The sequence below is a fragment of the Lemur catta genome, chromosome 6 (genome assembly GCF_020740605.2).
Source record: "Lemur catta isolate mLemCat1 chromosome 6, mLemCat1.pri, whole genome shotgun sequence".
In the NCBI taxonomy this organism is placed as follows: Eukaryota; Metazoa; Chordata; class Mammalia; order Primates; family Lemuridae; genus Lemur; species Lemur catta.
Window position 1 is genome coordinate 28,971,150 of NC_059133.1, and position 18,647 is coordinate 28,989,796.

At 39.6% G+C, this 18,647-nt stretch overlaps 1 protein-coding gene across 2 annotated transcripts in view; it reads left to right on the top strand.

The window, feature by feature from the left end:
* Window positions 1–412: 412 nt before the first annotated feature.
* Window positions 413–18,647, top strand: part of KITLG (KIT ligand) — an 82,859-nt gene continuing 64,624 nt past the window's right edge. The window contains exon 1 of one of the 2 annotated variants that reach the window (XM_045553277.1): window positions 413–622. In XM_045553277.1, coding sequence (XP_045409233.1) covers window positions 608–622 — 15 coding nt within the window. In that variant the 5' untranslated portion in view covers window positions 413–607. The remainder of the gene's footprint in view (window positions 623–18,647) is intronic. The other variant, XM_045553278.1, reaches the window with a different exon arrangement.

The window sequence follows — 18,647 nt, forward strand, 5'->3', positions numbered from 1 at the left end:
CAAGAGCTCCGCTCTCCGGCGCCAACTCCACATCAAAGAAGGAGCTGGGCCCTCTCCGGCGCGCGAGGTGCTCTGGCCCCGGGCGGTGCCAGGTGAGCCCTGGCGGAGCCGGGAGGCCGGGCTGGGACTCGCGGCGCCCAGAGCGCTGCATCGGCAGCGGCCGCAGGTTGCCGAGCCTGTCCCCGCGCCTTCGGGGCCTCCCGCCGGCGCGCGCCCGGTGGCCCCAGGCGAGAGGAAGCGCTTGGTCCAACGCGTCCAACTTCTGGGACATCTGCCGTGCTCTGGCAGCCCTTCCGAGCCTCCGCCCGCGCCCTCGCCGGCATCTCGCCCGCCCGGGGCTCCGGAAGGCTGGGAGGCGTGTCCTGAGCAGGCGGGAGGGAGCTCTATAAAAGCGCCGGCGGCGCGGCGGCCCGGGCTTCACTCGCCGCCTCGCGCCGGGACCGGGAGCGCCGCGGAGAGCACGGGCAGTGGGGAGGGCGCTGCGCACGGGCTGCCCAATGCACGGACTATCTGCCGCCGCCGCTCGTGCGATATGCTGGAGCTCCAGAACAGCTGAACGGAGTCGCCACACCGCTGCCTGGGCTGGATCGCAGCGCTGCCTTTCCTTATGAAGAAGACACAAGTGAGTAGGACGCGCTTGGGAGCTCGCAGGCTCGCCAAGGAAATCGCGCTTGGAGCCCCCCGGGAGGCCGGCGCGCCCCGAGACCGGCCGCCGGGGCGTGGGGGGCCGTGCCCGCCCGGTGAGCCAAGGGGGTGCGGGGGAGGCGGGCGTCGTGTGCGAGCCGGAGCCGTGCGGCCGGGTGAGCCCGGGAGCAAAGGAGTGGGAGGGAAGAGAGGGAGCCCGTGTCAAGTTTGGAGCCGCAGCAGTTAGGATTGGAGCTGTCAGTCGAAAACCGCATTTCCCGTCTGCTGGAGGGATCGACTCTCCGGCTGGACGGTTTAAGTTATCCCGGGAAGGCATGTCTTTTGCACAGGAGACGTTTTCCCGTGAATTCCGGGACGTTATGAAACAGTTCCCCACGCACCACCCTGGCTCACTCTCTGGCTCAGATTTATCTGTGCAGCCCCGAGATGGGCGCGGATGCGGGTGCAGCCGCGGGAGCGAAGCCAACTGGAGCTCCTAAGCGGCAGCGCTCTCCGCCGGGCCCGCCCGGGAAACTTGGCTCCCGCAGTGTTTGCCTAGTTTATGGCTCTGGGTGGGCTCTCCCCAGAGCTCCAGATACCGCCACAGTGCGTGCACAGTGCATGCTCCTTTCACTACAAAAGAGAAAAGGTTTTTTTTCTTTTTTAAATGGGCACCTCTAATGATAGTTATTGAGATAATTCCCAGTGCTGCTAAATTGTGCATTATACATAAAGCACTGTGGGTAAAGCACCGCCCAAGGGTACAATTAGATTTTTTTCCTCTTGAAACAAGTATCTGGTTCGTCGTTTGGAAAGGGCCGCCACGGTGACCCCATCCACAGTTTCTTTTCCTTTTTTTTTTTCATAACTCTGGGTTCTTACCTCTTCTCACTTCTCCCCTTAGGAATTGTTCTGTGTTATCTGCCTCAAGTTGAGTAAGGCTGCCCTTTCACCCCCCAGAGGTTCTATCGGAGATTGCAATTCCTGACATGTATTGAAGGGGTGGGGGAAAAGGAAAATGGGGGGGGTTAGAATGAAGGCATCGATGTGTTGAAAGTGCTTTATTAAATGATCTGCTTAGCATGATATTTTAAATAGGTATCTAGGCCTGGAAATGTACACATTAGGAAGAAAATATTCTAGCCCGTTGCACCTGTGTGGGAAAAGACATGGGGAAGGGACACTGCCTGGCTAAAAAGGTTTGTGCAGTTTCTAGAGCACTCTGTAAGAGGAGTGCCTATCTCCTCTCTTGCAAGCAGGTTAGCTTTTAGGGAAAGCACTAAACACCACACCTGGGGTCACCACAGTGTGCTGCTGAAATGAAGATGTTAGATTCTTGCAACAAAAGAAAATTGTTATTGTAATATCTTGATTTGTACAAGCTTTGTGCTTTGTGGAATAATAAGCAGGGGTAGGGAAGCTTCCTTTTTTATAGTAGCATCTACTCACATGAATGGTAGTGGTGAGGTCTGGGTGGAGAAGCCACTACCTTCTAGTTCAGGAAAAGAGCCTAACCTTTCTATTTAAACAAGAACACAGGAGACAGATCAGGTTAATGTCCAACACTCCAAAGCAGGGCGATGCACTATCAAGTCACTTTGAGAATCAGTAGGATTGATGATCCTTGCACCCTTGCTTTGCAAAACAAATGTGAGCTCTGTAATCTCCTTTCTCGCTTTGATTAAATGGCTGTGTAAATCGGATTACATGGAATAATTCCATTGAAAACTAGAAAGAGGTCAATCTAGCCTGAAACATTGTGGCTGTGGCATTGGTGACCCAATGCTGCCGACCAGAGACATTTGAGACAGCTAAGTATTTTAGAAATGTGACCTGTTCAGACCAAGTTAAAGTGCAGGCCCTTTGGGGGAACTTGCTGATGTTAAAGGGCTCGCAGGCAAAGGCGGGCAGTGCCTTTGTTGAATGAAGGCATTCATTCCCTGGATCTAATGACCTTCAAGGTTTCCCTTAAGGATACTTCTAGCAATCCCACATTCCTGTCACTGAAAAAGGGGACACTGGAAATAGCACAGAGTCAATCAAATAATCTGTGGAAATGGAGGAGAGGATTAGATCCTCTTTCATATTGTCAAATTTTCTAATCCAAAAGTTACAAAGAAATTTTCATGCCACTCTTCATGGATGCAGAGTAGCATAAGTAAATTGTACGCTAAGAAGTAGGATCAGTTGTCGTTCTGAATCTCATGTTATACTTGTGAAGGAAGAATATCTATTAATATTAAGTAGTTTCAATAGTGGTTTATAAACATGGTATCAATACCAGAGTTCTATTATAAGGCAGCTGGTTCTGTAGTCTGCCAATACTCAATATACAAAAAGAGAATTTAACAATATTTTTAAAAGGACTTTAATTTGAATTGCATAGCTCTCTAAGAATCATAGGGACACTAGGCATTCTGGCCTGTCAGTCAAGCTAAATAAGTGTGAAAATTCCATCAACAACTACTTGGGGTTTGATGAATGATTCTTTTATTTAGCCCCAGTGATGAACTTCAGTGTTTGGAAAATTACATAAGCAATAGTCATGAGGAGCAATTGTGATAATAAATTTAATCACAAGTCCATAGAAGTGCATGTATTTTGCATTTTTAAGATTTTTGTTTGATTGTATTTTATACATATTCTGTGATTTTACAGTTTCTAAAGGGGATTGTGGGTCTGGCTTAGAAAGACCATCTCTTTCAATATATAATGATTTTTTAAACAATACTCCAATATACTGGTATATTAAATAACAATTGGGGTGCCACATCTTGCAACACTGATTAAGATTTGGTTAAAAGTGCCATCAGTTTAAAGTGCCAGCTATCGCATTTATCGATGTTATGCTTACATTTTAGTTTGGGGATGGTGTGTGAGAGTTGTCCTGACTGCTGTCAGTTTCAGAAATACTGAGATAGGAAAGATTCATCTTATAAACAAAAGGCCATTTTAGGCACATTTGCTCTCAGAGAAGAAGCAAATAGAATGTTAATTTTTGCTACTCCAAAGAAAATATCCACTTTTTGTCTGTATGAAGTTTGTCATGGGGTGACGATGCAAGTTTACTTTATAGAAAAAAAAATGAACATATTTATGAAAAGAGCATTTTTGAATCTTGTTTTTAAGATCACTCAGTATGGAATGTGTGCTTTGAATAATTCTAATTTATGTAGCTTTTAATTGATACATTTTGCCAAGACTTTAAAACCCAAGTGTTAAGTCAATTACATTTAACATAAAACAAGGAAAATAACCATATGGAAATCTGAAAGTCTGGGCCAAAGCAATTAAAATTGCTAAATTTTATTTATGTCTAACTGCTGATTTGAAGATAGCAAATTGTGAGTAACATTTGTATTTTAATAATAGGTGATTGAAATCTTCCCGTCATCATAAATTACATTAAAAAAAAAAATCCTTGCCCAAATAGCAAGTTTGAGTGTTGTAGGTTTCTTGCATGGATTGGTGAATTCCACTGGGTGTGCTCTTCCCTTTCCGTGTCTGAGGAACACCTAAAATATGGTTGGTGGAAGGATTCTAGGCTCTAGTCTCCAAAAACCTAGACTTTAATTCCTGTTTTACCACTTGTGAGACAAATGACTTTAGGCAAATGGTTAAACTTCTTGAAATTTCCTGTTTAAAATCTTTATGATAATTATAAATTAGTTATAAAGATTTTTCTCACATGGTGGTTGTATGGACTAAATGAGATTTTATATATGTCTTTATACCGGCACAGAGGCTTACTGTAGTTACAGTGTGAATTTACTGTTCCTGAGAAGAGGATGCCTTCTGGCTAACTTTTATAAACCAGAGTAAAACTGGCCATTGCAGGTAAATGCTGCTTAAGTAGCAAAGCACAGAGACCAAGTTTGCCTGAATCTAGACCCATTGATTCAGTGACTCCCATTATAGGCTGATATCTCCTTATAGACCGTAATTAACACACATCAAACCAGGAATGTGTGAAAACAAAAGTGGTATGTGGGCATAAGAGATGTCAAGTTCTTTAAGGTTTTTCTTTAAAAGTAAAAATGAATGAGAGAATTAAAATAGCAAATGTAAAGAAAAATGGAAATATCACTGTCACTGATTCTGTTTCATATTTTCACACTCTTGCTTTTGAAGTTGTATGATTCTAAGGGTTTATTTTACTTTAGTTTAGACTAAAGAGTCTTGGTCAGCTTCCTATCCCTGTTGTTCTTGCATTTGCCCTTCTCAGTGAGGCCATGCATTCATTTCTGCAGGGTGTCTTTGTTGTCTTTACCAGGCAACATGCAGTGACATTTTTTTTCATTATGTAAGTTTGGGACTTTTTTTTTTTTTTCTTTTCTGGATTATCTTAATGTTCCTTTTCATAAATTAGGGTAAAGCATGTGGATATAAATCTCTGAGGAGTGATCTTTTTCTTTTCTAGCACTTGAATCATGAGCAGCTGCAGGAGACTCTGTTCTTGGTCTTCATCACATGTGTAGTCAGAACAATTTATAAAACAAATTGAGGGAACACCAAAATACTTTTATAATATGTGCTGCTTTCAGAGTTGTTTTGTATGGACTTTGTTTCATAGAAACCATTGACTGTAGCCTTACTGATTTATAGATGCAGCAAGATGTGTTTGCCTTTTCACTTAATTATGGGCATACTAAAAACTGTTTACAGGGGCTGGAGTTTGGGAGAATTGTTATTATCCCATCTCTACCTATTTCTTTCTCTACAGAAAAAATAAAGATGTGGGGACATGATGTTCTTATAATTAGGGCTCACGGTTCTTTTAAAATCACAATATATGTCATCTAAAGAAAGACTGTTCTTTATTGTAGCTCTCTTTGTCCTTTGACTACATTGTACTATTCTTCTAGGCTGGCATGTTGGCTTGGGTATTAGGAGACTGAGTTCTTTTAACCTGGATATTAAGTTATATGACTTTGGGAAGTTATCTGAACTTCTTCGAATCTCAGTTTGCTAAATTGTAAAATGACAAAGTAGGACAAGGTTTCTAAGTGCCTTCTGGTTTTAAAATTCTCTATTTCTAAAGATACTAGTGGAATAGAGGTTTGAACCAGATGGCATTTAAGCTTCCCTGAGTTCTGAAATTTATGTAGCTGTTGCCTCAGTGTGAATATAAATTATAATCATTGTTTTATGATTAGGAACGAGCCAATGGGGAGAAATGAAGGAGATTTAAATTTAGAATTGTTCTACTTTTAGCCATTTCACCTGCTACTTGATATTTCTCTCTATAACTAGAATGGTATTTACACCTTTCTATTTCAGCAAAATCCATGGTTAAAGAGGATGTTTACTTTCTCTTTTCTAATTTAAGTTATGTAAGTGAGGAAGAATTTTAAGGCAAAGTCAGATAGCCAAGGAGATAAATTACAAAAGCTGCTGCCTCCCTTTATTTGCCTGCCTTTTCTGCACCTGTCATCTGCAGCATCTGTGTGCATGGAGTTGGAATGGAAGAGAGCAAACCAAGGAAGGATCGAGGATGCAGGAGAAAGAGCATTGGTTGGGGGAATCAGAGCAACGGGTTGTGCCCTTCACTCTGCCTCAAGGTGTGTGACCTTGGGAGAGTCACTAACTCTTAGTATCTCTGAATCGTGTCCTAGAGTTAATTTTGGGAAGACAGTGACGATGAGAAGCTGCAGGTGGCAGTATAGGTGGATAGAGGAGGCAGCCTCAGAGAAAGACAGTTCCTATGGATGATACTTTGCCAAGTCTCTCCTTGCCCTGGTTTTGCTAGGGTCTAGTACCACCCCTGGAACAACTCTTGCTTGCCTCCTTTCCTTTGCTGAGAGCCGGGGCAAACCCAGTAGCCAGTAGCAGCTTTTTCTTAGAAGTCAGAAGCCATGGCAGTTCTTTTCTTGGTATTGACATGAAAGTATTCAAAGATCAGCCAAGAGACCATAGATTTCTCAGAAAATAGAGCCATGATAATAATGCTCTTTTCCTCCAAGTGCTGGCAGAGTCTAGTGAGCCACCCACTAAAACAAAGTTCAGAATTGAGACAATACTCTAGACAAATAAAAAAAATAGCAGTAGCTATCTCTCAGTTGTCTGGATGCAGAAATTCAGCACTTGACTTTGCACACGTAGCTGTTGCCTTGGCGCTCTTGAGCGCTGCTGATTAGAACATGGTCACACTAGGAAGAGGGCAATTAGGTAGGCTTTTCTGTGTTCCGGGTACATAGGTAGCAACTCAAAAATCTGCTAGTTGCCTCGCAAAGAATGCCTTTGCTCTCTAGGGCGACCATGCAAAAGGGCTTGAAAAGACAACAGCAAACCCATTGGCAGTGCTTACTTGAAGAAGCAAGCCTCAGTTCACTTTTGCAGAAAGGGCATCCCCACTGCATAATTGTGTCCCTGTGCAAACCTGGAAGGAAGGAGCACAGCCTGGAGGGGGGTGTTGTGTTTGTCCATATACACATACTGTGTTGCCTTTTCAAGAGCAGAAATTCATCTTCTGAACAAAAGCCCTGTGGGTGATTAGAACTTTTGCCTCTTTTTCACCTTGAAGTAAAATTTCGGAAGCAAACAACCTTTCCATTTCAGTGTCTTTACTCAGCCCCAGGCCTGGATCATATCTCATCATTGGCTTGTTTCATCTGAATGCGTTTGAGTAGTAGTAACAATTACAACTGCGTAGTGATTGTCTATCCTAAAGGAACCTCTGGGGGCCCTGCTGTGCTCAATTTTCCACTGTTTACTTGGGGTCCCTTTCTCAGTGCCCAAACAACTGCCTTGTGAAAGTACACACAGATTCCTTGGCTTCCAAGAAGAGTGTTACAGAGAAAGTGTGCTTTGTTATAAAGGCCCAGCTACTCTCCTGGGTTGTGTTGCCCACATGGACGTAATGGCTGTCAAAATTTATATTCACTGCAGAACTTTAGATGGAGGAGTGGGGAAAAGGGAGACTAGAGATGTTTTCATATAAAATAGTTTCTAATGTGATCTCAAAAACTCAAGGATTGCAAAACAAACCTCAGCACTCATCCATCATTATTTATGGTTCTGTGTAAACCTACAATTTAACGCTTCTGAAATGGTAAACACATTAGAGATTTCCTTTTTTGATAACCAACCAAAACCTCTGTGATTGCTTTAGTTTGGATCTCTGGTGATTTTAGAAAAATGCTGTATTTCGTGGGCTCTACCCACGAGATCGTTGATGTGTTCTGTTAGGCAGAGGACCGACCCTGACACATATGTCATTCTGCTGTTTGTTAGAAAGATAAATTATCACAGTATAGGGGAATGGCTGGTGTTTCTGCTTCCAGGTACCCCAAAATGGGAACTAAAAAAAAGCGTGGATAATGAAGGGATTAGGCAACATTCATGAAAAATGAAAAGGAGGTTATTAGCATAATGTTTTAAATATTTGGATGAAATTAATTCTACATAGAAAAGCACAGAACTACAAAATAGAGTTTATATAATTCTCCTATTGTTTGTGTAACAAATTATATATACACTTTTTATTCTTAACCCCTGCCCAGGAAAGTGTTTTTAAAACTTTAGTACCTATTTGTTTGTAATGTAATGAAGCCATAGTACTCCATGCCCTAATAATACTTTAAAAATAGTGTACCTCTCTCTCTTTTTTTTCAATCTGAACAACTTGTGTCCTTTTTTTAAAGTTATTTTTAGGCTTTTATAAAGCTGGCTTGACTTATTTCATGTTTATGTAGAAAATTTTAATTTAAAATTAGAAATAGCTTTTAATAATAATAATAGTAAGACCTTATTTAATGCTCACAATATGAGGACCTTTTCTAAGCCCTTTGCATTTATTTATTTATTTTCTTTTTTCTTTTTAAACAATTAGACTTTTAAATCCAAAACTGATTTAACCATTTATTGTTTGCACTTCTATACAAATGTCACACATAAATGATTCAACTTGGAATAAAATTTACTGTAATATGTGTCAAGTGTTTGACATTTAAATGTGTAGCCATTTTAAATAGCTTCTACCACTCTCGTAAAATCAAACCGTACTGATAATAGATCATGCCAGAATGGCACTTAGTAGAAAACAGTTCCAAGATTAATTAATTCATACAACTTTTCCTCTGGGAGGTAGGTACTATTTTTTTTTAAATCCCTTTTCACAGATGAGGAAACTAAGATAAGGTGTTTTCCTTGCCAATTCCGGGTATTTATGGACAAGATTATCACCCAAAGAGATTCAGCTGGCACAACCACAGTGCATTAGTGTGGCTTATTCAGTACTTCAAAGATACACCTTCTGTTTACAAGAACATTAAATCAAAACCAAATATAATTCAGATATTAAAAACAGCTGCTAGTAAAATACTTTGGACAACAAAAATTTCATGATTACAGTTACTTCACAGAGTGGCTTCTACTAGCTGCTCAGTAAATATACATGGAACATTGTAAAAAGAATGAAGGCCTGATTCAGGTTGTTAAGTACTAACACATTTTTTAATGAGATTCTTTCTTTTCTTAAGGGCAAAATTTTAACAATTGTACTAGGTACAATTGTTTAACAGTTAATACACACAAATGTGTTAGGTTGCACCATTAGTTTTCAGTGACTGTGCAACATCATTTACTAACTGGGAGACCACAGGAGAGCATAGCAAGCGTTAGACTGAGTTATAGATGAAATGTAGTATTGGTTTTGCCATGCACTGACCCTCAGTATGTTTTTCTCTCTGAACTTCATTTTCCCAATCTTTAAAATGGGCACAGAAGTAATTATCTAGTAGTAGTATTGATGTGATGGTTAAAAGAGATGGACTGTCTAATGCCATAGCAACTAGCACTTAATAGATAATCAGTTCCTTTTCTGCTAGAATAGCAAAGTAAGGAACATTACAGCAAATCCATATGCTGTAAGAAGTAAATTCAGTGTTAGTAATTCCTGTCTTTGCTATAGTACTTACATGGATAAATGAATTAAAATAATCCTTAAAGACTAATAGCTTAATTCCATTATTTGTACATTACCTATCTTTAACACTGTTAAAACACTCTTAGCAAACTTAAAAAGAATTGCCCAATTTTATCTTCTTTACCTTTTTCCCCCTTTCTGTAAAAGGAAACGGTTATACAAAATAGGCCAAAGGACAAGCTGCCTAAGAAGTGAAAGAGTAGTTTATTGAATAAGGAAATAATAAAACTAGCTAATAAGTTAATATCTGTTGATTACTCACCATGGATGAGGGACCATGCCACAAATTGCACAGATATATCTCATTTGATTATAGCAAAATGTTGTGGAGTAGATATTATTATTGACATCATTTTTTGAACAAATAAAGAAAAAGTTCAGAGAGATTAAGAACATTTGCCCAAGATTAAAATAAAAAGTGTGCAAGTAAGTGGAAGAGCTTGCATTTGAAGCCAGGCATGTTTAATTCTAAAGACCAGATTCCTCTTATTCACTACAATATAATACACCCATATTTAGACACACATGCATATACATACAGATTGTAAGGCTTGAGCTTCTTTTTTTGGTTTGTTTTTGAATTTGAGTGTGGAGATGATCATGAGTTTTAATCTTATACCAGGAAGACAGAGAGCAGGCAGAGCTGAGTCTTCTGGTTGAGGGACAGGGTGCATCTGACCCAGCCTCCTCAGGATTGCCCAGAAGTGTAAATGGTTGTGGATAAGCAACACGCCAGCACTCCCACAAGTCAGGGAGCCTGGGCTCCGTCACCAGCCTCTTCTGCCTCAGTCTCCTGAGCCGTCTCCTGAAAACCCCTGTGCCTGACTCACCTGACTGTTACAGGGGAGGCCCATCGCAAACTGTAAAAATGCCATTTTACTTTATGAATGTGAGAATTACAGTACTGCCAACACCTTGGTGTCTTTCAAATAAAGTGGTACTTTGTTGGCAGATGGCAGATTTTTAAATATTTTTAAGTTGTGTTTCAAAATGACTTCTTGGAAAAAGAAAGATATTTCAGAGATCACTTTTACCAGTTTGCTCTGACCCTCTTTACATGCTGTTCTGGAAGACAGTTTTAAATGTCTGTGATCATATTAGAAAACTATTCAATAATAATGTCTTTGGGCTTATGTCTGGGTTTTAAAGATACCAGCCATTTATGTTGTGGCCTTTTATTATTAATCCAACTGCACTGATAGTAAAAAAAAAATTAATTTCTGCATTAATGTTACAATTTTTTTAAACAAATGACTGTCAGAGCATACTTATCAGCAACATCACCTTACAATGTCCTCGATAGCAGTTTAGTACAAATGAAAGTGTTGGTTAGAAAGTCCTGGCATCATCTGAATTCAGGTGAGGAAGCCAGAACAGAGGTGTGGTTAACCAAACAGACTCTACAGTCAGATGGTCTGCTTTGGTTGGCTAAGCATGCAAACCTCTGAGCCTCAGTTTCTCTATCTGCCAAATAGAGTGAGCAATGGTACATTTCTCACAGGTGGTCGTGAAGACTAAATAAAATAATCTATAAAAAAGCACTTAGTCCAGTGCCTGATGCAAAGTACCAAATAAATGTTTACTGTTGTTATTAACATTAAACAAATGGTGATGCTTATCAGTAGTGATGACTCCTATCTTAAAGAAAGTGGCTTTAATTGCAAAGTCTCCACTGCCTGAGTGAAGGAAAGTTGAAGCAATTTATCCAAGTAATTCAAACCTCAAATTCACATTAGTCCTGAGTAATTTAATTGTTTTTATTCCTTGCTTTAACAAAAACTTTTTAAAAAGCTAAATGTGTATAATTATAATCGCAAGAAAGTTTACTAGAGCAAAATTATTTCTTTCTATCATATTCCCAAGGTCATGAAACGAATCCATGGTGGGGTTGGCTTAGGAACCAGGTGATCTGAATCCAGAGCCCATATTCCTAAGTTCTTTGCCATACCTGGAATTGGGGGAATGGAACATGAGTCCTTCCCATTTTGAATCAGTGAACGATTCTCTACTTTTCCCTATATGGGTGGAGAAGTCATTTTTAGCATCCATAGAAATATAGCCACTTGTCAAGGGAGAATGGGAAGAGCATGGCTTTTGTGTCGAAAGCACCTAGGATTTACCCCTGGCTCTTTACTCTTGCTTATCATGGGATCTTAGGCAATTTATTTAACTTTGCTTAACCTTTTCTGAACCTTCTCAAAAATGGAAGAATGATACTTTGCAGCTTCTCTCTCTCCCTTCCTCACTCTTTTTCTCTCCCTTCTTTCCTTATCCTTTCCCTTCCTTCCTTTTTTAACCTAGAGATAATATGTTGAATACCTAGTTTGTGATTGGCACTCATGGAATTGTAATATTATAAAAAATATTTTTCAGACTTAACACATGTTTTCCTGCTATACTGTTAAGCACTAAATTACGTGTGTTCAAAGGGCTTTGGAGTTAGATAGAATGAGTCTTAAATCCTAACTCTGTTATTATGACCATAACGTGTTATTTACTTTGTTTCTCTAGGCCTCAGTATCCTCATCTGTATAATGGGGTTCCAAGGGTGATAGTACATAGTTGGAGGAATACAAGGATTAAATGAGTTATCATGTGAAAGTTGTCTGACCCAGAAGTGATACTTACTAAGTGGTACCTGTAATGTTTAGAGAATGGATTATCCCAACAAATACATCAGTATGCATTAGACTGTCTGCTCTGTGTCTGTTTATTCTTTTTGTAAGATGGCTGTAATAATTTAAAACCTATTGTCATTGAGAAACAAGCAAGGTTAGGAGCGCTCTGTGTCTGTTTATTCTTTTTGTAAGATGGCTGTAATAATTTAAAACCTATTGTCATTGAGAAACAAGCAAGGTTAGGAGCGATTATGGGAAATGGACTTGCATAACTGTGAACTGAGATTAACAAAGGGCCTAAACAGGGATCAGCATCTACCTTTGTAACTAAGGATGCTGACACACATCTTGGCGACCTCACAAGTTGTTGAGAAAGTCAAGAGAGGTAGGAATTAATTGAGCAATGCTCTAAAGACTATACTGTCTTATTCAGAGGCCTAGGGTCATATTATTTTTCTAAGCCTTGAGTGATGAAAAATATAAACTTTCCAAATACATGAAACCTCTGCATTTATTAATGCCTTCCAAAATGCTTCTCAGATTACTTTTTGCATTTAGTATGATCATTAATAGCTTCGGAGACTCATAGAACTGGAGTCACCTCTTCAAATCGAATGCCTTTAAGTCACTTAATTCTTCTTATGTTCGATTTTCTCACTTGTAAAATGGGGTTTATACTAGGGTCTAACTCCTAAGGTGGTTGTGAGGATTAAATGAGCTGATACATGAGAAGGGCTGGCACCAGAACAGATGCCAGAAACCCTAGGTAAATGTTAGCTGCTTTCAAGTAAAATGCATTTTTGCATTCAGAGTGTTTTTGGTTGTTGTTTTTATTTTTATTTTTATTTTTTGCATGTGTTGGATTTAATAAGTGTGTAGAATCAACAGCTTGGAAGTGTTTCCATTATGAATTCAGGTTTTATTTTTTTTGTCAGTTATGTTTAGAGTAAGGGTTTGATTGTCCAGGTTAATCTTTGAGTAAGTTTTGTATCAATCAAGACAGATGCGAGTTACTTTTATCAGTTCATTACTTTAGGTAAACAAGCATTCCATTCTTTGACAGAACATTAAACTGTTATATTCCTTTTGATGGAGTGCTGCCTTGTTCAATGCACTTGTGAAAGAGAGAAAACAGCTCCTGTTTTCTAACATTTTATAATCTAAAGTTTGTTTCTAAAGTTTCTTGACTGAATCTTTGCCTGTGGATACCTCAGTGATTAATTTACCAAACCAGAAATGTGTGAAGTGATTGTGGGTTCAGTTCAGAGTAGGCTCTAACACAAAAATTTGAGCCAAGGCTATACAGATATGAAATCTCTTTTAGACATAGACAAAGAAAAAAATGTATAAGTCCATTCTTTTGAAGCCCAAAGGAGAAGGAGGTAGAAACATTGACATGTATTATTTTTGTAAATAGGGAGAGAGTTAGATTGAGAAAGGGCTTAGTTTTGCACCTTTCCTTGAATATTTGTGTCCTAGTATTTGAGGGGTAATTCAGGAAAGTTCAGAAAAAGAGCCTGCTGACAGCACACGAGATCCATGTCCTAAATTCAGGTATAGGGAACTATACTGGCATGTGGCTTAGGCATCCTGCTGAAGATGTCCATTTCTTTATCCAACAAAATGAATGGTAGATTCTGTATTTTAAAGATTCACTCTAATGCACACAATCTAGAGTTATTAACAGAAGTCTGACCGTGTCATTATCTTGGCTAAAATCTTCCACTGACTTTGCATTATCTGCAGGACAAAGTCCAAACCCTCAGCACAACATACAAGCCCTCTGTGGTTTGTTGCTTATCTCCACCACTCCCTGAGTGGTAAATTTCATCCCAGTGTCACTTAACTATGCACTGTGACATACCCATAACACTGCACTGGCTCTCAAAGGCCCTGAAAGCCCCTTTGTTTGTCTAGCTCAGAGGGTTCCTTTCTAGGAAGCCCTCCCTGATATCTGTTTCCCCATTCTTCCCCATCCCCATTCCCTACTGTGTATTTAGTGATCTTACCCTGAGCTCCTACAGATTTTTTTTTTTTTTTAAATCATACCACTTGTCACATTACATTGAAATTATCTTTTTACTTATCTGGCTAAATTGCTTCACATTGTTATCACTAGCTAGTGGCACAGCATCAAAGTCTTGATAAAGATTTTCTGAACTGAACTGTGAGTTTAATGAATCATGCCAGATGTATCTTTGAGGGAAAACATTCTAAGCATGGACCTGGGCATTTAACAATTTTATTCTTGCTGACATTAGTTGACACATGGGTTGGCACCAAGGAGGGTGACTTGGAAGGTAGGAGGAGCTTTAGAACATTACTATCACGCATTGATGTCAATGGGAGACGCGTATTACTATGCATGTAACTCTGCCCCACACAAACATACATGCATTATTCAAATATAATTCTCCCTGGAAAGACAAATGATAAATGGGCACTTGGGGTGGTAGAACAGAATGAAGACAGTGAATTAAAAAAAGAAGAGGGTGAGACAATTGCTTGCCATTCTTTAAGGAAATAACACAACAGGCTGAATGGCAAGTGCCAATCAGCGCTCGCTAATTAAAGATGTACAGAGGGGTTAAGAGCCACACAGGATTTTAGGACAGAGGTGATGATGATGAAGAAAATGTTGATTTTCGATGCTCATTCTCTGTGCCAGGTCCTGAGCTAAGTGCGTTATGTAGTTTCTCTACCCCAATTCTCCTCAACTATGCGGGTAATAGTGTGATTACTCTGGGTGAGAGAAGAGGAACGTGGGCTCACAGAGGTTGCAGAAGTTGCTCAGCATCTTCTGTCAGTCCTCAAACCTGAACTGCTTGTTCCTAATCCCTTGCTTGGTACTGGTGCTGTTGTCATCTTCTCTTGCCTAGATAACATGGTTTTTATAATATTTTGATACATAATAATTCAGAAGTCTGTTATAAATATAGTAAATGGATTTTTCCTCCCTAGCTCACCCACACTCAAGATGCTTCCTTTAATATTTTCTGTTCACAGTTTGTGCTGGTTAATCGGTAGCCAGTGCAAGAAGCACAGGATGTTGTTGTGGTTTTTGGATACTGACGTGGATTATCTCTTTCTAGACTCTAGAACATGGTGAAAGACAGAAATATGACAATATGAGAAGGTTTAGATGGTCCTGTTGCATTACATTTATATATTTAAGACAGATATGGTTAAGGAGTTTAACAAAAATCATGTTTTGATACCTAAGATCAGTGATTACTTAAGTATGGAGGAAGAAAGTTGGAGAAGGATTAACAAGAAGTGCTGTTTTCACATCTCTCGTGTGACTAGAAGCCATTGTCTTAGTGATCCAGCAATAATAATAGTGCTTTATAATATGGTACTCTAGCAACATTACATAGATTTTGTGGACTTTCAAAAATTCACTTTGGGGATAATTTTTGACGCCAGGTTTTCAAAGTTCTAAAGTTTTTAAAATTGTGCAACCTTGTAGCATGGACTATTTTTACTTTTTTTTTTCTTTTTCAATCAGGTAAGCTTTTTGGTTTTCGGTGTAGAACTGAAAAGTTGACATGTCTTAAAGTTTTATAGAATTGTATCACAGAGAGCAAAGCATACCTCCTGCCTCAATTTGCAAACAAAAGCTCCATAAAAGGAACATCAATAAGAGGTAATGTACAAAAATTGAGCAATGAACTAGATGTATAAAATGGTTTGTGCAGATTTGGCACTTAAAATACACAGCAGCTGAAGCACATCTTTTTAATTTCATTTAGCTGGATATACTGCTCACAAGGCCTCTCTTCATTTCCTGAGGAGGTAGATCCCCATTCTCTCCCATATGGTGAGAGAATCTCTTTGCTATCCAAACAGTCTCCTGTTTACACTCATTTCTCTGTCCTTTTTTGATTCTTCAGCAAAGCAGCTGTTTTGAAAAGAAACTCAAAGGATTATCTTGAAATGGTTACCCACTCACCCTCTTTCCTGCCCTGAGAAGAAAGTGCCTTTCTTTATTTTTACCCCCCAGCTTGAGGCCTTGAAATACATTGTCTATTTAAATGTTAAAACATTCTTCTTTTGCTTTAACCTTGGAGGCTTAATTGATAATCTTCTCAAATCTACTCTGAGGGTGAATTTCAAAAAGCAAAATAATTTACATTTACTTAGAAGATTGTTAGCTCAGAATTTTTTAAAATAATCAAAATAATAATAGAAGGAGTGATGCCAGCACTCCTGTCTTGCTACAATGTAAAAATTCATCTTTTTCACTTCTGTCCTGCATCTTTCGTTCTCTAATGAATTCAGAGTCTCCTCCTCCATAGTGGTTTTATAGAGAATACTAGGCAAAACTCCATGGATCTCGTGGTGAAGAACTGGCATAAAAGAGCTTCCCACCAGTCATGATTATTAGCATGAAAATTCAGTGATGCAGCCTGCTTTGGGGAAGAGGGTGAGATGTCATTGAGTCAGCTCAGGAGCAGTCTGGCATGGGACTTTCTGTTCCCTGCAAAGAAGTCACTTGAGAGAAGGAGCATCAACACTCTGCCAGTGTGATGCTGAGGAACAGGTAGCTGGTTTTGTTCTTTAGTCAAAGTAGGAATGGGTCTGGCTGACATAAAAAGAATTCCGTTCTGTGAGCATTGTTTTGCCTCCTTTAGTAAAGATGACAGATAAGAGTCAACCAATGCTTTGGCAGGAGATAAGATTAGCATTTAAAAACTTAATCCATGTCATCACTTCTGGATGTGTCTGCTCCCAAGTGAAATCTTATTTCCTTGTGGGCGTTTCCAGTGCAGAATCACCATGAGTAATTTTATGAATGGCTGCTTTAGAAATTTTGATGGATTGCAGCTCATTGGGGAGATAGGGAGAAATTTATAGTTTCATATTATACTAAACTCTAAATAAAGTAGTGTGGAATTACAGATGTCTCAAAGACTTGCACTGAACTTATTGCAGGACCGTGTCTACATTCCAGGTCTGTGGAGTTTTTAGCTTTTTGGTTTTTTTTTAATATGCCTCTGTTGGGCCAATAAAGGAAAGTAACTCCACTATATACTTACCCAGTTTCTTCAGAAAGGGAGCTCTGGGGATTTTACAACCAAATCAGTGCTTTGACTTATCACACTTTGGCCACATCTACCAGAAGAGGCATTTTCCAATGGTTGTTCATTTCTTAAAATTGCTTATGTAGCATTTACTACAATCAAGGCACTATGCTAGAGGCCAGAGATACAGTAGTGAGTAAAACAGTTCCATCATCCTTGCTATTCATGGAGCTTGGAGTCTACCTTGGTTATATATCCCAATTTTCCACTTACATGGACCTAGAGAAGTATTAAAGGCACAAAGAAAATGGTTCCAAGTTCAAACTGAGAAGCATTTAGCTAATTGTCATGGTTAGGATTTAGCAGTTTTTGAACCTAATAATAGGAAGTATGACAATGGTTTATACCCAATTGATGATCAAAGCCCTTCTGTTTGCCCTTCACTCATTCATTCTAAACATATTGACCAGGGGCTTGTCCATACCCAGCACTGCTTTAACCACTCTGGACAAAACAGTGAGGGACTGAGCAGCCTGCTGTGTGGTGATCACAGGAAAGTGCAAGGGACAGATATAAGCAAAACTGGTTGGTGATGTGTAAATGTGGACAGCATCTGCTGAGGATTGAATTGGGCATTATCTAGACTTCTCATCTCTGCCCCATTTTATACACTTGGCTTTATTCTCTCTTCAGACAACTTAGATATTGCCACCACCGTGGCCTGTATCAGGTAAAAGAATATTTGATCAAAGGAGCATTTTCATGGATAGTTGAGTAGCAGTTAGCAAGGCATGTGATCCTCCAATGTGGAGGAGCATGTACTATGAATAAGAGTCAGATCTAGGTGCTAGAGATAAGAATGGTGAATAAGAATAACGTGACCTTCATCTCACACCATGTATGTTCTTGTTGGGAGGAACAGATGATAAGATTAAACTAATTGAGTTATCAAAGTAAATTCTGAACATGAAAGGTGCTGCAGTGGAAATAAAACTGTGATATGATGTGATATAAGGGGATCCTTAAAACAGATAACCTGGGAAGATCAAATATCCCAGTCATATTTGAACTGAGTCCTGAATGATGAAAAGGATTTACCATTGGCAGAGCCCGAGAGGGAGAAAATATGCAGCAGCAAGTGCAAAGGGCTCGAGGCAGGAATGCATTTCAGGTGTTTCAGGAACATACAGGAGGCCAGTGTGGCTAGAGCATAGTGGGAAGACAGGGCTTGCTAAGACATGAGCATGAAGGTGGGCAAGTTTATGTTCCATAGGACCCTGTAGGCCTAGGTTAGGAATTCAAGTCTTACAGTAAACATGTTTTATATTCCCAGAAAAACACACTGTTGTGAGTAGCAAGCATGAAAGCAAAGAAGGCTGTTTAGAGGTGCCTTGTAATCTTCCAGTAAGAGTGGTGGAGCCTAGCAGAAGCTGAAGTGATACAAGATGAGATAGA